This window comes from Monodon monoceros, unplaced genomic scaffold, assembly GCF_005190385.1.
Source record: "Monodon monoceros isolate NGI ecotype Baffin Bay Population unplaced genomic scaffold, NGI_Narwhal_1 Super_Scaffold_11, whole genome shotgun sequence".
Classification (NCBI taxonomy): domain Eukaryota; kingdom Metazoa; phylum Chordata; class Mammalia; order Artiodactyla; family Monodontidae; genus Monodon; species Monodon monoceros.
This window is the reverse complement of record NW_021703767.1, coordinates 96,046,313-96,068,110: the sequence shown is the minus strand read 5'-3', so window position 1 is coordinate 96,068,110 and position 21,798 is coordinate 96,046,313. Positions and strand designations below refer to the sequence as shown.

The following is a 21,798-nucleotide window of genomic DNA, read 5'->3' as shown; positions in this document are numbered from 1 at the left end:
TTTGCTGGTATTTGTTTTATGTTTAATTTCATAGAATGATTTTGATAGACAGATTTTAGAAAATTGTTTTATTTTTTTCAAAAGAAAAGGTTCTGTCATTTCTCTTGCAACAATAGTGTGTTACTTTTCTGTATGTTTCATTTCTACAGCAGTTGTGCAAATGAGAGTAGTTGAAATGTGCTTATATAAAGACAATCTACATGTACTCATTTTTTAAAATATCCTAGAACAGTAACTGACATTTGATGCATATCAGAAACATAGCTTAAAAATAGTGGTGTCCAAGCCCCACCCCACCTTAGGCTCTCTGAATCAGACGATCTCCAGAACATGCTGAAAAGCTCCATAGGTAATCTTAGTGCATACCAAACACTGAGAACTATTATCCTAAACATTTCTTGGTGTTCTTCCTTTGGGCTCTTGATATGTGATGTGTGGGCTCTATTTTTTTTTTCTTTTGGCCGCGCCACGCGGCTTGCAGGGATCGTAGTTCCCCGGCCAGGGATTGAACCCGGCCCCTTGGCAGTGAATGTGCGGAGTCCTAACCACTGCACTGCCAGGGAAGTCTCTCTGTGGGCTCTTGATAAATGAAGCTCTTGATATAACTTTTCACTTTTTACTCAGAGATTTTGAGTCTTTAGAACTTGGCTGGAAATACCACCAAATAAAAAGAAATTGTACTTTAATGCAATTTCTGTAAATTCTACATTTTTACTCATTATGTATGAACAATACCGATATTTAGTTATTGGAGCATTTCTTGAGACAGTGATATGGTCTACTCACCTGTCCTTTACAACCCCTGCCCCCTCTTCACTGAACAGAGATTTGGTGTATTTGCTTAAGGAATTTAGATAATTATCATGTAAACACAGTAATCATTCAGAAATAGGGTATTTAATTTCAAGAATATACTGAAATAAACACCATGGATGTGAATCAGATATTTGGATTAAAATATCTGGCCATTATTTCAAATGCTGGAAAATTATTGAAATCAGAATACATACAGCTGTAAAGATGAATAAAATGATCTCCTCTTTTAAGTTTACAGTCAAGTGGGAAAGACAAGCCTGAATGCCAAGTGTTAAAGTGGAGGAAGGAAAGAAAGGAAATGCTGAGCAGTCAATGGAAGTTGAGTGGACAGAGAAAGGGCTGTTACTCCCCTGGATAGGCAAACAAGAGGAGATGGCTAATGGGAGGAATCTGTACACAGCTGACTGAGGTAGGGAGAATGGAGAGAAAGTCTGAAAGGTGGTGGCAGAGATAGGAATCAAAGACACATCTAGCACTATCTATACCACCTTGAAATAGTCCTCTACCTTTAGCCTGTGCTGAAAGAGTGGGATTAGATAGCCATGTTTATAATCCAGGATCTCACACACTCAACTACAGTTGACTGCTGAAGGGCAGGGATTAGACAGCCACACTTGTAACATATGATTCCATACTTGTGACCACAGCTGACGAACACCTTACCAGGGAGAAACAATTCTTAGGCCAAACGGAGTGACTTTCTTAAGAATTTGAGCTATGAAATTCAGAGACTTCCTAGGTATTGGTGTACATGGAAAAGATCATTTAGATCTGGTCCAGAGTCACTGAAGCAAGCCAAAGTCTAAAAGAAATAGTGAAGAAGCAGAGAAAGCTGACCTGTAGAGCGAAGCAAGGGGATGAAGTAGGTTTGCAGAACCAAGTGACTGAGGCCCTGTGAGAGAAGTGGCTTGGTTTCTGGCTTTGCAGACCTTTCTTGAGGTCACACAGCTATGCTTCATTTCCTTGTTCTGGATGCCAGTGGTTTTTGCCTATTAAATTCTTAGAGTAAAGCCCCCTTTCCTTTTTTTTTTTTGCCGTGCTGCGCGGCCTGCAGCATCGTACTTCCCCAGCCAGGGACTGAACCCGCAAATTCCCTAAATCCACCTTTTCTTAAGCAGGCTTGAGTCAGTTTCTGTTGCATGTAGTTAGGCAGTTTCAACTTAGAATCCTAAGTTCTGATCCTCAGCGATTGAGTATATGGAGGTGCGATTAACTTCTAGGCAAGATAAGGGGGAGGTTTATGGAAGAGAAGACTTTATTTTGTATGTGCTGAATTTGATCAGTGGTGAGATACCTATGTGAAAATGTCTAGCAGTAGTTGGAAATGGGGACTGAAACCCAGCAGAGGTTAAAGCTAGAGAAACAGATCTTGCAGCATAAGGCTAATAATTATTGTGATAGAAATGATTTAGGCAACCCTGGGAGATGGTACGGAAGAACAAAAGATGAGGACAAAATCTTGGGGGAAATGCATTTTAAGAATGAGCAAAAGACAGAAAAGGAGATGGAAAGTGATAATAGGAAGAAAACCAGGGTGATGCAAGTTCCACGAAGACAAAAGTGGCTTTGTACTGATCACGTGGCACAGAGAAATTAGATAGGGTGCAAATCAAAGACAACATTGGGTTGAGTAATTGGGTTGGGTAATTGGAGCATGATGATCCCCTGAGAAAGGCAGCTGCAGTAATAATAGTGGGAGTAGAACCCAGGTGGATATGGTTTGAGTAGTAGATAAGACATAATGAATACTACCATTTAGTTTGAAAAGCAGAGTGCGTACAGCAAACAAGATCATTTTATCAAATATCTAAAAGGTATAAACCACTTTATTTCTTGCTTTTTTGCTTCAAACTTGAAACTTTGTTAAATAATGAGCATAATAGAGTCTGTAACACTGTAATTTGAGCTGGATCTTAAAGGATGATTGCTAAGAGGAAAATGGAAGGAAATGTATAACATGTATATGATTGCAGATTTGCTCGTTACAATTCAGATGTGCAGAAGAAGGGGAGTTTTCCTACAGAACTCTTGCACCCAGTGGGAAGTCTAGAAAAAAATTAACTTTTAGTCCTAGGCACTTTAAAACCTAATCTGATACAAAGCAGCTAGAATTTATAATATCTTAAGGTAGTGCTTAAACATTTTGAAAATTGCTGTCTTATTTCTACCCTTTGTCTTTTCCCTAAAATGCTGTCCACATATATGGGGAGGAGAGGAGGCTTGCATGACAAAATGGCATCAGGGAAGACACTGTCTTCACTCTATGCTCTGAGCATCCTGCTGGCTTCTCATGCAATAGGCAATACCTTGTAAAATACGTCATCAGGTTTTCCTTAGCCTGGTCAGAGCCCAGTAATTCTTGGCTGACCTGGCTTCACCTTAGTTCTCTTGGATGTGGAGGAGAGAGCTCTGAGACTTCTGCAAAAATGTCTCAAGCAGTCCCGTGTAAGTCAGGTTGCAGGTTTAGCACATGCCACTCCACTGCAGGCTCCAGATAAGCCTACTTCCCATTTACCTATTTGCTTCCCACTCAGCTACCTTGTCAGTCTCCCCTTGGGAGAATATAGGAACTTTGGGTCCCCTCTGTAGCACAGAGGAACAGAGTAGCTTGGGAAAGCAAACTGCATTAGGAAGGTTTACTTTGATATGGCTCTGTCCTAGCCTGGGAGTATCTCTTCCAGAATCCTGTGGACTCCTCTACTACCCAACATATTATGGAATACTTCAAAACAATGAAAGCTGAATAGACACTGCTACATTAGACAACATGAATGACTTGCACTAATATAATGTACAAAAGAAGTCTGACACAAAGCATATATATACTGTATGATCCCATTTATATAAAATTCCAAAACATGCAAAACTACTCTGTGATGTTAGACATCATGATAGTGGTTGTCTATTGGAAGATGGTTGGAGGTGGTTCTGGGGAAGCTTATGGCATTTACTATCTTTATCTGGGTCCTGGTTAACACAGATGGGTTAGCTTTGTGATAATTCATCTCGCTATTCACTTAGATACTTCCATTTAAAAGAAGTATATATTAAAGAAACTAATTTGAAGAATGAGAAAACCAGAGCATTGGTTTTCAGACTTCAGTGAGATTAAAGATGACCTGGATTGTAAAACTGCGGATTCCCCAGACTATCCTCAGAAATTCTGATTCAGTAACTCTCACTCTAAGAATCTGTATTTTTAACATTTGCCCCAGGTAATTCTGATGCTCCATACTTTAAAAAATGCTGATTTAGTATCTTCAGTTTAAACTGTCTTTACTCTTTGGACAGATGTTCAAGTGTCTGTGACAGAAGTCTGTCATAGTGTTTCTCAAGTCTGAGTTTATTGGCTATCTAATTGCCAGGAGTAGCATTTCCTCACCAGCTTAACGTTTTCCAAATGTAATGACAGTTGTTAGAAATGTTTGTATTTTTTCCTACACCATGGTTTTCTTGCACTCATTGAATTCTGCAGTTTTTCAAATTTGATCAAAAGACAAAATTTTTTTAAATTTCCTATTGCATTTTTAACACTATAGACATGACTTTCCTCGGACACACAACTTTTTTTTAGATACAGTTAATTATTTCTAGCTATATTCAGCCTGTAATAATGTAAAAGAACTTGGTAAAAAACAGCTAGTCTTTATATCTGCAGAGGAGAGATCTTAAAGTGGAAAGAAAGATCTGAAACATGTAGAGAACACTGGAAACTAAAGTTTGATAAAAGCTAATAACTAAGAGTAAAATAAGATTCATCTCTCTGAAAGCATGAGAATGGATTTGGTAAGGCATTTAGGTCTTTTCTGGCTCAGCAGCTCTAGAACATTAAGTGCAAGTCATGGCTCATATAATTTATTCAGATGTTCTTCCCATTTCATAACCACCACCACCATCTGTGCCACCCCCTCATCACCAGCACCCCAGTTTCCCCAGGGAGTATGGAAGTGTGGTATGAGGTGCTGAATATAAGGAAAAACCTGTTAAACTTTAAGAATCATTAAGTAGTGAGTAGGGCATATTTAATTCTTTAATCTATTAAAGGAATGGACAATGACAGATGTGGGAGTTTTCTGTAATGTTAAATTTTGAATAAATACAGCTATGATTTGAGGAATTCCCAGTACTTTAAGTGAAGGCCAATACTTTGACAACTGTAAAGCTATCACCTTTATTTCTCTCTCAACATTTAGAGATAGATGGTTTTTCCATTTAGACTGCAGAACTTAAAGTAACCTCTTTAAATTGTTCACATAAAATTTTTTTTCTCACACTCTGCCCAGCTTTAGCAGTAATAAATCATTCAGATTAAACAGTTAAGTGGTATGTACGAATTAATTTGTGAACATGGGTGTGTAATCAAAGGATCGTGGTGTCTGTTGCCTCTTCATAGAAATTTTAATTTGAAAACAGGATTGACCACAGACAACAGTAATTGTTTGCCATCAAATCATGAAAATGTTATTGGCATCCTCCAAAAGAGAGAATTATCTTTTTTAAAAGTTCACTGGCAGCACTGACTTGTTTGGAAAGTATACATTTATATGTATTTGTATATGTTTATATATATTTGCCTGTATTTGTGAAATTGTATCAATACCCATTTGTAAAATACCTAAAATACTTTTTCAACCTCTAAACCCCTTGACAGTCCCTGGAATCTGCCACCTGAAACCTTTTTACCACTTCATGACAACTTTCAGTTAGGATACCTATAATGACCTTTCCTTGTATGCTACTTTACTCTTTGGGTATATTTTCTTTATAAAAAGAAATTAGTTCCTTGATTTCCTTCTCCAGGTGTTCAAATTTTAGTCCCTATTTTGCTAAATTTCTTTGAAAAAATTACACTACTCAGTTTTTCACAATGGACAGTTACTCACAGTTTAGTATCTCTTTTCATTGTTCTAATTTATGAAAGAAAATTTAATAGACAATAAAATGTAATCTCCGTGAAGAGTAATAAGACAAATATATGAAAATTAAAGCTTGTTTTTCATAGATATTGACCTACTGGTACAAGAGTAAGACCTGCATTAGATGATGGGCTGCAAGCTTCTCCATAACCTGGTGTCCAGTAATAATGCCTTTTAAGGCCATTGGAGACTTCTGCAAGGTACACGTGTCCATCCACCACAAATGGCTCCACATCTGTATTGTCTGATTTTAGACGGCCCATGTGAATTAAATCTGAATATGCCTAGGATTTTTAAGAAAAACTGTATCATTAAGAAAATAGTTTATTCATTTTACAGTGCTTAAACAAATATCAACATTCAAATTAGATGTGATAATTTATAGTTTAAAATATTCTGTGTAACACTGCTGAATTTTAGTATTTTCCAGGCATTGTAGTTTTTATTAATTCCACACAATGTAATTACAATCTTGCAAAACTTATTTCTACATTTTAACGTTATTAGGCATGTTTTGTTGTTTCATGACTCCCAGAGATAACAATTCTATGTATTACCAATTTTGTGGACCAAAGGTCTCATGGTCAAAATTTTCAAGTCCTAAGGTGACTGAGTCATAAATAAGGATGGAGTGCTGTTGTATATGCCCTTGAAGATCCGATGACAGCCAGGGATCCATTTTTCAGAAAAATAAACAATCACAGATTTTGGCATACAACTGTATGGAGTTCATGGACCCCCTGAAGATAATCTACAGATTTAGGCTTAGACTAGAGACCATTCCCATAGTATGAGATGCTGGCCTGGCTGGCCACTAATTATTTCTTCATTGTAGAATTTTCTTTGTATATCTCTTATGGATCATTGATATCTACATAAAAGTGTCGTACAAACATGTTAAACTAGTTTGTCAGTAAGGTTGCGATTATAGAGAAAGGCAGAAATTAGACAGTAAAAGATTCAAAAGTCTAGTTGCTTTCTGCTGTAGCTTGTCATTAGTAGTTCCAACTCAGCTCAGCCTCTAGTGTATAGAATGTGGATATGATGTTTATCTGAAATCAAGGGTTTTTTTTTTTTGCGGTACACGGGCCTCTCACTGTTGTGGCCTCTCCCGTTGCGGAGCACAGGCTCCAGACGCACAGGCTCAGTGGCCATGGCTCACGGGCCCAGCTGCTCCGCGGTCTGTGGGATCTTCCCGGACCGGGGCACGAACCCGTGTCCCCTGCATTGGCAGGTGGACTTTCAACCACTGTGCCACCAGGGAAGCCCAAGGATTTTTTTTTTTAATAGTGTACATTTTATTAGCCTTTTTAGTGATAGAATTCTGGTTAGTCTTTTGGCAATTTTTGAGAATTCTAACATATATATATATATATATTTTTGGCTCTCTTGGGTCTTTGTTGCTGCGCATGGGCTCAGTAGTTGTGGCTCACCGGCTCTAGAGCGCACGGGCTCAGTACCTGTGGCACACGGGCTTAGCTACTCCGCGACATGTGGGATCTTCCCGGACCAGGGCTTGAACCCATGTCCTCTGCAGTGGCAGGTGGACCCTTAACCACTGTGCCACCAGGGAAGTCCCCTAACATCTTGTTTTTCTTTCTCTTCTTTCCAAATGAAAACTATTTGTTACTATGCTTTTTGTGTGTGTTGAAAGCAGTATCAAGGGTTCTCTGTATTTACATAAGCAACACACCAAATATTTTGACAGCTTTTACTATATCTCTCTAAATTCTGTGTCTTGGTTTAATTATTGGGTAGCAGATTGGAGATTGTGCCACAGCAAATTTAAAATAAATCAACAATTGTGATTTAAAAAAACTTAACTTTGGAGAAATTGGGACTGTGTAATTCAGTGATCTTTATACTAATATGTAGTATTTGATATCTTTTCCTATTTCAACCACAAAACTTTCCAGTAGCTAATTTTTAGGACTTAACATTAAAATTTATCAAAACTGCAGTGTCTTGTTATACTTTGTAATCATGTCTAAGGCATCTGTATATAACATCTGACGTTATAGGGAAAACCCCAGAAAAAGCCTCAGTGAAGAAAAAAACTTACCACACATGTAGCTTCATCAAATTTGTTTCCCCAAATGTAGATATTAGAGAGTGTGGGATTTGTTTTCATTGATTGTGAAAGTGCAACAAGTCCTTCTCCCTCTATGTTGTTGCTTACCACTGACAACCTTTGGAAAACCAAAAAGTAATAACCCTGGAAACCAACAGTTCCACAAAGAGAATGCATAAGCTAGCAACAGCATTTATTACACACATTTTTTTGTGTTAAGTCTTAGCATTAAGTACATTTAATGTATAATCAAAATATTGACCTAATAATTCCTAAAATCCAAGAAACTTAGTTTTCTAATTGGATACTTCATGTACCTAAGTAGAGCTACCTACATTTTGGAAATAAACAGCCTATTGTTTTCTATTTATTATTCAGTAAAGGTTTGGGGTGGATTACAGATATATTTTTCAAGATAAAGTCATCCAAATAATATTTTCTTTGATTCATTCTTATTTTAGAGTCTTGACCATATTGAATGATTATAATTTTTCTGTTAGAATTCAGGATAAAATAATAAGAGTTTTCTCATTAATTTTAAGCAGTCATAGCTAGAATCAATCTAATTTTTAAAAGATTACTTTTGAAAAATAGAAGAAATTGAAATGTTTCCTATAACTTAATATGTCAATTTAGAAACTGAGTTTTCATATTTCACCATGAATCTTAAGAGGTAAGAGGTTTAAGGTTAATATTCTAAAAAATTTAAGGTTTTCTTTGTTATTTTGGTTAAATATAAAACCATACTAACGCTTTAAGAGTCCTGTTGTGTGAAGCAAGAGTGTCACTGAGATAGTTTGCTCCTGCATTTTCTATTCTGTTAAAAGAAAGATCTATTACTTCCAGGGTAGTATTCTTTTTCAGTACATCGGCCAAACACACCATTCCATCCTGAGTTATTTTATTGCTGGGAAAGGAAAAATATGTAGTTATATTTGGAAATATGAAGTATTCTTTTATTCATAGAGATAGCATGCTTGAAAACTTATATAGTAATAAGTACTTTCTATTTTAGTTAAGATTTACTTTAATCACTCAATTTCCAAAAAGTTAATAAAAAGTTGCCATAAAATGTTGCTTCTATTCTGGTTTACATATTTAAATTGCTCTCAAGTTATTATATCGGTATAAGCCGAATAAATACTAAGGCTCAAGATAAAAAGTTCACAACAATGGTTGCATTTTCTAATTTTTGGAATTAGTGTCTAACAAAGAATCTTATCTACAGTGAATATTTACAGAGATTATTCCCATGATTTAACTCCTGCATTAATATATAAGTTATCACTTACCAGCTTACATCAAGGTAGCGCAGGCTTCTGTTCAGATACAGTGCATCACATAAATGTTTCATACCACAGTTTTTCATGTCATGCTTACACACATGTAGTTCAACAAGGCACTGATTTTCTTTCAACATGTGGCCTAGATGAACTGTGGACTCTTCCTAAAAATAGATAGTCTTTTTTCTAGAATATAATTTTGAAGCAGTACATGTTTATTCCAAACATGCAAAGTTATTTAAATTAGCTTTTTAAAAAGATTTTATCAGTTAAGACTATTATTAGTCTACGATTTGCAATTTGTTTGGCATGGCTTTTTAAAAAAATCATTTTGCCACAAATATCTTTACTGTCTTAGAAACAGGCAGCAGGCACTTGTAAAGTGCAGTGACTAAGTGATTTAAGAGATGCTGGTTAAAAAAAATCATTACTAAAAAAGCAACAATCATCTCAGCAGGAAAAATAAATCAAAATAATTGGTCCCATGATTGAGCATGAGGGAATTCCCTGGTGGTCCAGTGGTTAGGACTTGGAGCTTTCACTGCTGGAACTCAGGTTCAATCCCTGGTCAGGGAACTGAGATCCCACAAGCTGCATGGTGTGGCCAAAAAAAAAAAAAAAAAATTGAGCATGAAAGCTCCTTTACTAGCTGTCCTCTCAAGACAAGGTGTTCTTGCCCCTTACAGATGTTTCTGAACTTTGCTCTTGATCTCCACTCTTTGTAGTTTTTAGACTCCCTCCCTCCCTCCCTCCCTTCCTCCCTTCCTTCCTTCTTCCCTCCCTCTGCTGCTTCCAGGCAAAAGGTATATAACCTCAGTGAGGATCTGAACACCAAGCACTTTAAATTTTTAACAGAATCAGAGCATGTCCTGATGCATTATTGCTGTTTTTATAAGTTTTATAGTCACTGGAAATGCTGATCATGGATAGCCATATATGCTCAAATTATCTAAAAGTACTTTGAGAAAAAATAAAAGTTAAATAAAATCATATAGCAATAGCAGATTGTACATGAGCTTTATAATAAAACTGTCCAAATGCTAGCTTTACCTTGTACTAACTTTATCACTTTGGGCTAATTATTTCATCTAGCTGAGTCCCAGTTCCCTTTTCTATATAAAATAGGTAAAATTTTACTTCCCTCACAGAAGTAAATAAATTAACAGAAGTACCTGGCACAAAATTGGTGTTCTATAGAAAACCACAAAGCATTTATTATTGTTCAATATTCTATAATACGGTATCTGATTTAAGTTATTGCTTTGACACTGAAAATACATATCCAGAGGGAAGCTGTAGTCTGAAATCTTAAATGAAAACTGACCACTTACGAGGTCCAGTATTGCTCTGCATAGTGCTGGAGCAGAGGACATAATACAGATATGATGTATGTGTTGACTGCGTTTTTAGGTCAAGAAATTTGAAAGAGGGACCATCCTTATTAAGAAAGGGAACTAGTATCACAAATAGTAAAGGGTTTTTGTTTTTTGGTGTTTTTTTATAGCTCCACTCAGCTTGTGGCTTAGTTTGGCCTAGGGTGGCACCCAGCATCAGCGTTTTTCTAAGCTCCCCGGGTAATGAACAGTAAAACCCTTAAATGAAATAGGTTTGCTGGCTTGTATTTGGGAACAGCAGGTATGAGGAAGCACAAGAGGATTCTACTCCACAACCATTTAAGAGAATAGTACTGTGAGGGACAGAAGGTGGTGGCTGCCTTGGAGAGGAATAGAAAGCAGGCTAGTTTAGCTGACTGCCCAGAAGCACCAGGCTAAGAGCAAGGTCCGGGGCCTGAGAAAGAGCCCTGGGCTTTTTTTTTTTTTTTTGGCTGTGTTGGGTCTTTGTTGCTGTGCGCACGTGGGCTTTCTCTAGTGGGGGCCCTGGGCTTTCAGTAACTATTCTCAGATGGATTTAGGAGTAATGACACCACTCAGCATTTAAAAGAGGAATTGTGCTTCTAATATAATTTCATATAGTTTAACAAACTTCCTCAGGGCTTTAATCCGGAAAAGTTTGACTCAGCCTTCATATCTCTTAACATGTCCTCAATCTGAGAAGCTTCCCTGCCACCTCTCATCCCCCTGCATTGATTTATATGTCTTTTCTCCTGCTCCCAAGGCACCCTGAGCATATCACTCTCCAGACTTGTGGATCTCCCTCCATGTGGACTGAAAAAAAGCTCTTTGAAAATGAGGGCTATGTGCTTTGACATTATCCCTGGCACCAGCATTGTTTCTTGTTTAGGGTTGCATTCAAATATTTACTGAGTGAAAAATGAGAAATGAAGCAGTCTACTGAATGCTTACTTTGAGCCAGGTATTTTGCTGGTCTTTAAAGTAGCTTCTTCTATTTGAGGATTCTGGTTGTCTTTTTGAGATTAAATTTGTAAACGTGAAGCAATTAACATGATGTAAAATTCCAAAATTTTTCGTACAGGAAAGTACAGAGATAATTCAAAGGGAGAGATCTATGTAGACAACGAATGCAAAATATACTTACAAATATGAAAAAATTTTAAAAATATGGTTAATTCTCAATTACTCATACTAATGGGGAACAGTGAAGTAGCTGATTTAAAGACCAAAGTCCTTGAACTTTTTCTTTTAGTAGATATTCTGTTTTTGTTTAGACCAATAGTAAAATGAGTTCTTATTCCCTAGCATTTTGCTTATAGGAGAGCCACCTAAAAGAGTGTTAAGGGGCAAGGAGAAGCCTTGAGAGTGGGAACCATGTTTTTACCGTCTTTCTGTCTCTAGCGTGCAGCTTACCTGAAGCACCAAGTCCAGACCCCCCAGACTGCTATTCATATGCAATTTGCCGTTATAGCTCAGGATTTCAAATGTAATGGTTCATCACATCAGTGTAACAAGAACAAACAAATCACAAAACAGTTCACACTGGGCTCTTATAATCCTCCAGCCTTTAAAACTTTCATCATTTGTGCTTTCATCTTAAGCCCTCTGCCCCTCACAGGTTTACTCACTGAGAATGAGTTTATAAGAAAAATAGATGACATGTTTTCTGTTTAAATAAGCAACATCTAAAACCATATTTATAAAACTCTTACCAAGATCTTAAATTTTCAAGTTTTTCTTTATAAACAGTAGTTTACAGTTCTAAAAATACAATGCATTCATGAATCTTGACATAACCCTCAGTAAGTAGTGCCTTCGTTTTATTCACATGTAGCCTTATTAACTGCTCACTTTGAATACATACCTGTTCACCATAAAGTATAGGTCGGTTTAGGTTTAATCCCTTAATTGTTTGGTTTTGAGTTAGGACTGTAGCGAATGCTATCACACTCTGCATTCCCTAAAAACAGATAAATTCATTAAGGAAACTGACAAAGTATATAAATTAACCCCTAATATTTCAAGATCAGTAATCTGGATTCTGACAAATCAAAATCGTGTTTTTAAAAAGTTTAAGTAACTTCCTGATCCTTCAATTGTAGGTTGATCAAATTCAGAAATGAATTGTTACTGTGTTATTTTCTTTCTGCCCTAAAATCTGTAACATACATGGGGAGCTTCTTAAGGTTTCAGTATCCATTTCATCCGGTGTTTACCTCTAGGTTTGCTCCTAACCCCTCAAGGTTCTATATGATGCACAGAAATACAGACATACAAGTGGATCCCAGCTAGGGCTCTATACTACTTATAGTGTATATCCTTAATGCAAGCTTTCTTTTACATTCATACTAGTACTTTAAGTGTGTGTTTGTGGCAGGAAAGGGTTACTAATCACATCTTTTCACTGCTGCCACAGGCCTCGCTCTACCTTATTGGAAGGGCCTAGTCGTCCGCCATCTCTGTGATGCACACACATCTAGTTGTTATGCCAGAAAACCTGGGCTTTCTTCCACTTCACCAGTCAGTCCTCTTACTCTCCTATCAGTTGATCAGCAAGTCTTACAGCTTCTGCCTCCAAAAGATGTTTCAAATTAGTCCATCTCTGTAGCTACCACCCCAACGCCAGTCCTCATCACCCACCTGAATTACTGCAGAAACTGCCTAAGTGGTCACTGGGCTTCCTCTCACCACCCTCTAATTCCCCACAGAGAGACAAGAGTGATCGTTTACAAGCACCAATCATATCATGTCACCCCTCAACTTAAAGCCTTTCCATAATTTGCATTTAACTCCCTTTGTGTAGCTACTCTGGCTTTTTAGTTCTCAGACTCAGTATTTCATCATTCATGTACTCCCCTCATGATTTTTGCCATCTCTGAGTATCAGTTTTACTCTTTACCTAATACTTTTCCATTAAATCAACTCACTTTTCACTTATATTTATTTTAAAACTGTTTCACTACCATAAATTGAAAGCCACAGTCCCTTGAAATAAATAGAAAGCATTTGTAAAAATAAATATGTATTAAAATTACCTCAAATTATGTCAGTCAGTATGCTACCCATACCACACTTGGGGAAGCACTATCTTAGAGTCTGTGGGTTCTGGAACCCCTGCCTGGAATGTTCTGCTATGGACCCTCTTCAAGGGAGCTCTTTCTCATCCTTCACGACTACTAAGTATGACCTCCTCAGGTCTTCGGGGAACCATCCTATCATGCATATTTCTGCCCATTATCAGAGTACTTTGCCAACTTTGTAGCACTTTTCTCTAATTTATTGACGTTTTCCTAACTAAAATATAACCTTTATAAGGGCAGAGACCATACCTGATGCATTCCTGTATCCTTAGAATCTAGAATTGTGACTGGTATGTGTAGACAATACACAGTTGACCCTTAAAGGGTCAAGGATCAACTGTGTACCTTGGTATCCATGGATTCAAACAACCTTGAATCCTGTAGCAACTGTAGTATTTACTATTGAAAAAAATCTGCATATAACTGGACCCCAGCAGTTCAACCCATGTTATCAAGAGTCAACTGTGTATTGAATTAATGCTTTCCCAAGACCATACTGGCTGCATCTACCCGCTTCTTAAGCTTTAGAGCCTATTACCCCAAAGAGCCTCCTTGGCCCATCTTACTGTTTTCCTGTCCCAGTAATTTTGCATTAACCTATTAACAATAGGTTCCTAACAGTAGGCCTGAAGGTTTGAAGGCGTGTTTGAGAAAATGAAGCCTAGAATTTGAAGACATGCAAAACAGACAAACTTCTCATTATCAGTCCAGATGAAGGCTCAGAGCAGCTCTTAGCATCATCTTAGGTTTTAAGCTATAACATAACTACTCACTGCAAGATGTTTCCATAAGTAAAAAATTTATATTATACAAATGAAGTAGTATTTGTTTAATTAAAAGGAACATAATCATCTTCTTTAGAAAATCCCATACAAGTTAAGAGGGGTAACAGATGGAAGTTTAGGAAGATTTTTATTACACTGGATATTCTTCCATAATATTATTATAATCTGATTCTTATTTAAAAAAATATTTTCTCTGATATTAGACCTTAGAGACAAGCTTAATCATTCATAAGACTGTCATTTAGCTGGTCTCTGACACTTCTCTATGCTAGTTTCCAGGGAGAATGATCCAATATCTGAGTGACTATCTCATACCCAATTTTACTCACCAGATCACAGTCACCCAGATCTAATTTCTCTAAGGATGAATTAATTTGTAGCACTGCAGCAAAAAACATTCCACCCTTATTTTCAATCTTGTTTCCAGTCATTCTTAGGTGTTTCAGAGTTGTATTCTTCTGAAAAGGAAAAGAGGCAAAACTTGGTTAAAATTTTAACCCACAGAACTCTCTTTAGATTACATGAGTTAGGAGACTGTATTACTATTTGCAGACTCATCAGGTTTTCATGGAGATAGAACAGGATATATTCCTTCAAGGTCACATTCAATTTCCCACAACAGATAAAAATCTAGTTTAATAGTTTAGTAGAAAGAATGCCCAGGAAATAGATACCAAAATAATGACCAGTGAATGAAGCAGATTTTAATAACTTTCCTTTCATTAGAAATTCTATAAATTTATCTTCTAAGAAAATTATACCACCTTTTAAAATTGAGATGAAATTCACATAACACAAAATTAACCATTTTGAAATGGACAATTTGGGACTTCCCTGGCGGTCCAGTGGTTAGGACTCCGTGCTCTCGCTGCCGAGAGCCTGGGATCAATCCCTGGTTGGGGAGCTAAGATCCCGCAAGCAGCACGGTGCAGAAAAAAAAAATAAGCAAGAAAATGTACAATTCACTGGATTTTACTACATTCGCAGTGCTGTGTAGCCATCACCTCTAGCTAATTCCAAAACATTTTTACAGGAGACCCTGTACCCATTAAGCAATCACTTCACATTCCCCCGTATCATTTTGAAAGTGATACAATTTCTCAGACATTTGCAAAGTTTAATTCCTTCTCTTATTTCATTTTTTTTGATAAATCTTTCACAAAATTACAGACATTTCATTGTCCTAGTGAATAAATATTTGGACATACAAGTGTAAATAATTAACTTTAAAATTAAGTCAAACCCCTTTAAGAGTGGGAAGAAGGCAAGGATGTCCACTCTCACCACTTCTATTTGACATTGTACTGAAGGGTCTAGATAGGACAATTAGGCAAGAAAAAGAAACAAAAAAGGCATCCAGGTTGGAAAAGAAGTAAAACTCTTGTTTGCATACGACATGATCTTATATGTGGAAAATTCTAAGGAATCCACCAAAAACACCCAAAACAAAACAAAACAAAAGCTGTTAGAACTAATAAATGGGGAATTCCCTGGCAGTCCAGTGGTTAGGGCTCCGTGTTCTCACCGCTGAGGGCCCAGGTTCAATCCCTGGTCAGGGAACTAAAATCCCACAAGCCGGCCAAAAAAAAAAAGAAGAACTAATAAATGAGTTCAGCAAGACTGCAGGACACAAGATCAATATACAGAAATAACTGTATTTCCATACACTAGCAATGAACAATTCAAAAATGAAATTAAGAAAATTCCATTTATAATAACATCAAAAAGAATAAAACATTAGGAATAAATTTAACAAAAGGGTAAGACTTGCACATTGAAAACTACAAAGCATCAAAGCATGGTTGAAAGAAATTAAAAACAACCTAAACAGGGACTTCCCTGGCAGTCCAGTGGTTAAGACTCCGAACTTCCACTGCAAGACGCATGGGTTCAATCCCTGGTCCGGGAACTAAGATCCCACATGTTGTGCAATGTGGCCAAAAATAAGTAAATATTAAAAAAGTAAAAAACTAAAATAAAAACAACCTAAGTAAATGGAAACACATCCCATGTTCCTGGATCGGAAGACTTAATATTAAGATGGCAATATTCCCCAAATTGATCTAAATATTTAAAGCAATCCCTCTCAAAATCCCAGTTGCATTTTTTGCAGAAATTGATAAACTGATCTTAAAATTCATGTGGAAATGCAAGGGACCCAGAAGAACCAACACAATCTTGAATAAAACAAAGAGGACTCACTTCTTGACTTTAAAACTTACTACAAAACTACAGTAGTCGAGATATTGTGAGACTGGCCTAAGGATAGACATATAGGTTAAAAGAATAGAATGGAGAGTACAGAAATAAACCCTCACATTTATAATCAACTGACTTTCAACAAGGTTGTCAAAATTAATGGGGAAAGAACAGTCTTAACAAAAGGTGTTGGGTCAAATGGATATCCACATGAAAAAGAATGAAATTAGACTCCTACTTCACATCATATATAAAAATTAACTCAAAATGTATCAGAGAACTAAAAGAGCCAAATCAAAAAGCTGTTAAAAGAAAACGTAAGTGTAAATCTTCATGACTTTGGATTAGGCAAAGTCATGAAGTTGTAGCCTTCTTAGGTACATCACCAAAAGCCCAAAACAACAAAAGAAAAAATAGATCAAATGAATTTTATCAAAATTAAAAAATTTTGTGCTTCAAAAGACACCACTAAGGAAGTTAAAGGCAACCTACAGAATGTGCGAAAATATTTGCAAATCACGTATCTAATAAGGGGCTCCAGAAAGGGCAAAAGATTTGAACAGATAGTTCTCTAAAGAAGATATACAAATGACTAATTAGCATATAAAAAGATACTCAACATCTTTATTCATTAGGGAAATGCAAATCAAAACCACAAAACCTCTTCATACCCACTAGGATAGCTCAAATCAAAGAGACAACAGGGCTTCCCTGGTGACCCAGTGGTTGGGAGTCTGCCTGCTGATGCAGGGGATGTGGGTTCGTGCCCCGGTCCGGGAAGATCCCACATGCCGTGGAGCGGCTGGGCCCCTGAGCCTTGGCCGCTGAGCCTGCGCATCCGGAGCCTGTGCTCCGCAACGGGAGAGGCCACAACAGTGAGAGGCCCGCGTACCGCAAAAAAAAAGAAGACAATAACAAGTACTGGTGAGGATATGGAGAAATCAGAACACCCATACATTGTTGGTGGAATTGTAAAAAGGGACAGCCACTTTGGAAAACAGTTTGGCAGTCACTCAAAATGTTAAACAGAGTTTCCAAATGAACCATTTCAATCCTAGGTATGTACCCTAGAAAACTGAAAACATACATGCACAGAAAAATGTGTGCAAATGTTCACAGCAGCATTATACATTATAGACAAAAAGTGGAAACCCAAATGTCCATTAACTAATGGATGAACAAATGTGATATTTCCAAACAATGGAATATTACTTGGCAATAAAAAGAAATGAAGCATGTTACAACATGGATAAAATCTGAAAGCATTAGGCCAGTCACTAAAGGCCACAAACTGTACGATTCCATTTATAAGTGGCCAGAATCGGCAATCTACAGGTAGAAAGTAGATGTGACTGCCAGGTGCTGGAGAGTGAGAGAGAGAAGCACAGAGAGGGATTACGAACGGGTACAGGGCTTCTTTTTTGGGGGAAAATGCTCTAAAAACAGTGATGGTGCTGATGGTCTCATAACTGTGAATATAACCGACTGTTGAACAACACAGGGGTTAGGGGCGACAACCCTCTGTGCAGTTGAAAATGAGTTTAACTTTACATTTGGCCATCTGTATCCGAGGTCCTGCATCCTCAGATTCAACTGACAGCGGATTGTGTGGTACTGCAGCATGTATTTAGTGAAAGAAATCTACATATGAGTGGACCCATACAGTTCAAACCTGTGCTGTTCAAGGGTCCACTGCATTCAATATACTAAAAAAACACTGAATTGAACACTTACAAAGGGTAAATTTTGTATACGTGAATTATATCTTAATAAAGCTCTTTGTTTTTTTATTCTCTATTTTTTTAACTGAAGTATAGTTGATTTACAATGTTGTGCTAATTTCTGCTGTACAGCAAAGTGACTCAGTTATACACATATATACATTCTTTTTTTTATATTTTCCATTACGGTTTATCCGTAAAGCTGTTTATTTTTAAAAATGAGTTCAAAAGTGCTAATGTAATGTCCAGATTTTAATAAATTGAAGTGAAATAAAAAATATACATTCGCACAATATTAAAATAAGTTGACATTAACATTTGTTTCTGTTGGTTCCAAGCTAAAACTAAAGAAGTTAAAATTCCCAAATAAAATGTTAGTTTGAGGTATACGAATGCTTACATGTAGTGCTTTAGCAATCAGTTCTCCACCTTCGGGCCCAATGTCATTAAACATAAGGTTTAAGTAAATGAGATTATGTTGTTTCTAAAATAAGGAGAGAAAAGAAGCTATTACATATATATTATTAGAAATCGATAATATGTAAGAGCTGCTTTTTAAGTAAAAGTGTTTACCTCCAAAAAAAGTCTTTATAACCAGGAAATTTCAAGGTCCAGCAAAAGAAAGGACCATTAAGGGAAAAAATCAACATGATCATTTAAACAAATATGATGGCAGTATAAAGAAAAGAACTATATTCATTTTTGATCAATGATTCAAAGTATGGATGTGCTTTATGTACTTAACCGTAGTGTATGAGTTTGCAAAAGATGACTCAGGAGGCTCTGGGTACCAGCTCTACTGAGACCAAATACACAAATGGGTTTTTAGTATATTTCAAATGTTATAAATATGGCACAGAGTCAGGACACTTGACATTTTGCAAAACTAGTGTTTTGTGTGTGTGTCATTAGACTAGGTGATTTCACCGTAAACAGAACTAAGAATATTTTGATGACGATGCTTTTGCAGCATTTTTATTTGTGGTTGATGAAAATAACTTGGTTACTTCACTTTTTTTTTTTTTAATCTTCACTCTGTCCTTACATTGTGTGCCATTTCATGGACGTGAGAATTTTAAGTTCATTTTAAGCTCATTAGAAGCACTTGTAGCAGATGAGAAAGGAACAAATAGGAAATTAAAAAGCCAATTTAAGGGAAGGATGAAAAATGATATATGCTGCTTTAAACATTTTATTTTAACTGAAAATACAGACATACATACGTATGTGCCAATCTTCTGAGGTTGAAACAAAGCCTTTTCTTTAACGACACCTATTCTGATTGGTGGACCACACTGTCTTTCGTAAATAAAATGCAACCATAAAACAGCATTTCAGCTTGGGTATCTCCAAAGTGAAGTCTGCAATAAAGGGTTAGCTTAGCAGGCTAGGGGTGCTGAAACCCTGCACGTTCCAAAGAAAGGGCTGGTTCTTAACTGGGTCCTGGGAGAAAAAAAAAATTAACCAAGAACATTTTGTAGTAAAATAATACCTGAAGCAGTTCTGTAGCACAGGATGCACCAACATCACCTATGAGGTTATATCTAACATCCAAACCTGAAGAACACAGATGAATAGAAGCTGATATTCCTTCTAGTGAACACTTAAAATCAGGAAAATGAAAGCTGGAAGGAATGATTCTCAAGGAGACATACCATTAATATATGGATTATTCTTTAAAATTCTGCAAAGAATCCAAAAATCTTCACCTGTTACTCTTTCTACTGGCATTAAGTGACAGTTACCAGCAACATTTAATGTGATTCCTGCCAATCTGTTAAAATATAAAAAAGAAATCCAGTAAAGAAATAAAAGTATTTTTCCTTCATGTTTAGTAACATCATGGATAGAATATACTGGAACCAAGTATGTACCACAATACAGATTTATATCAAGTAACTTAAAACTACTGAATATGCTACAGCTTTTGCAAAGCACCTTAATATATGCATAGTTTAGGGCTTCCCTGGTGGCGCAGTGGGTGAGAGTCCGCCTGCCGATGGAGGGGACGCGGGTTCGTGCCCCAGTCTGGGAAGATCCCACATGCCGTGGAGCGGCTGGGCCCGTGAGCCATGGCCGCTGAGCCTGCATATATATATATATACATATGTGTGTATATATATATATGCATAGTTTAATTTCTCAACCACAAGAAAACCAAAGTATTCCCACTTGACAGATAATGACATTGAAGACTTCAATGATTTGCATAAGTAAACCCAGCTCACAGGAGTTAAGGACAAATCTGGAACTCAGTAAACTCCACTACCTCCAAAACCTAACTATGTCAATCATCTGTGCTGAATCAAAAAGTATGTCCACTTTATCAAGCATTTGCAAATGGCTTTCAAATCACTCAGTGTTCCAGTATTTTCACACAGATGAATATCAGTGAATGTTACTGATGTAATCAAGTATTTGTCTTCCTTACCCCTGTTCAATTTCTTCATCCACTTCTTGGAGTATATGCAATATAAAAGGTTTAATTTCCTGGGACTTTTCCATACATAGCTCATAATAATATTCCTGTAGACCACCAATAGGTTCTGCAGCTTCTGAAAAATAAATGCGTTACCCTTCATCACATATACATTATCCCAGGAGCTTCCCCCCGCCAAAAAAAAATTAGACTTCTTTCAAAGATACAAATGTGTGCGTATAGAGTTGAGGGCAGGGTGAAGAAAAGGAGATGACGTTAAGAATACAGAAAGGGAAGAAAAATAAGAAGGAATGGGAGAGAAGAAAAATGCTGTTTGGAGAACTAGGGCCATAGAAGTACCCACTGAGGGTGGGCAGACACTAACTTCGAAGTGACACAAAGGGAGAACTAAGCTCTATTATGTAACAGGCCTGGCAGCTGAGGAAAATGATGTCCAGAGAAATTACGTATTTTGCCTAAAATCATACAGATAAATAAGGGCAGAGTACAGAATCATACTGACTCCAGTCTCTTCCTACTCTGCTATAATGGGTTAGGGTGACTCAAGGTTGCTTATCATGGCTTCAAACAAAGACAATTCTATCACAGAGTCTAAACTCAAAAGGGATCTGAAAAATCACCAAGTCCAATAGGCTTCTTGGAGACCCTCTATACAATGCACGTTGATGGCATTTGAATACAGCTCTGTCTGTGCTTCCTAACACCAAGTTGAGGCCTAGCTCACAGAAGCACTTCACCTACCCAGGCCTTCCATTTCCTCTTTCTAAAGGTGATTTTCCCTGTCCAGTCCTTAGTAAGGAAGACAGAAACAAAACAGGAGTTAAGAACTTGTTCCTCTGTTATACCTGCACTTTTCCTTAATGGTCTTATTATTTTCGATATTACTTTTTAAAAAATTTTTATTGGAGTATAGTTGATTTACAATGTTGTGTTGGTTTCAGGTGTACAGCAAAGTGAATCAGTTATACATATACATATATCCACTCTTTTTAAGATTCTTTTCCCATATAGGTTATTACAGAGTATTGAGTAGAGTTCCCTGTGCTATACAGTAGGTCCTTATTAGTTATCCATTTTATATACAGTAATGTGTATATATCAATCCCAGTCTTCCAATTTATCCCTCCCCCCTCCC

The 21,798-nt window shown here is 36.9% G+C and overlaps 1 protein-coding gene across 2 annotated transcripts; it reads right to left on the bottom strand.

Annotated features, from left to right (window-relative positions):
- Positions 1–55: 55 nt before the first annotated feature.
- On the bottom strand, positions 56–20,780 carry LRRC34 (leucine rich repeat containing 34). Of its 2 annotated transcripts, XM_029215399.1 has the most exons (10): positions 20,655–20,780; positions 19,879–19,997; positions 19,716–19,780; positions 18,624–18,707; positions 14,633–14,761; positions 12,303–12,398; positions 9,096–9,250; positions 8,555–8,710; positions 7,795–7,921; positions 56–6,016 (listed from the first exon to the last, which is right to left on the bottom strand). In XM_029215399.1, the coding sequence occupies exons 1-10, from the start codon at positions 20,726–20,728 to the stop codon at positions 5,813–5,815; spliced, it is 1,209 nt and encodes a 402-aa protein (XP_029071232.1). In that variant the 5' UTR covers positions 20,729–20,780; the 3' UTR covers positions 56–5,812. The 2 variants fall into 2 exon arrangements, with proteins under 2 accessions (XP_029071232.1, XP_029071233.1); XM_029215400.1 differs by lacking the exon at positions 12,303–12,398 and having other exon boundaries at positions 20,655–20,773.
- Between the last annotated feature and the right edge of the window lie 1,018 nt (positions 20,781–21,798).

Coding starts and splice junctions, on each gene's coding strand:
- LRRC34 (XM_029215399.1), bottom strand. CDS start 20,728: ATGGAAAAGTCCCAGGAAATTAAACCTTTTATATTGCATATACTCCAA. Junction 19,781..19,878: donor GAATAATCCATATATTAATG/GTATGTCTCCTT, acceptor TGTGTTCTTCAG/GTTTGGATGTTAGATATAAC. Junction 9,251..12,302: donor CTATACTTTATGGTGAACAG/GTATGTATTCAA, acceptor ATCTATTTTTAG/GAAGAGTCCACAGTTCATCT.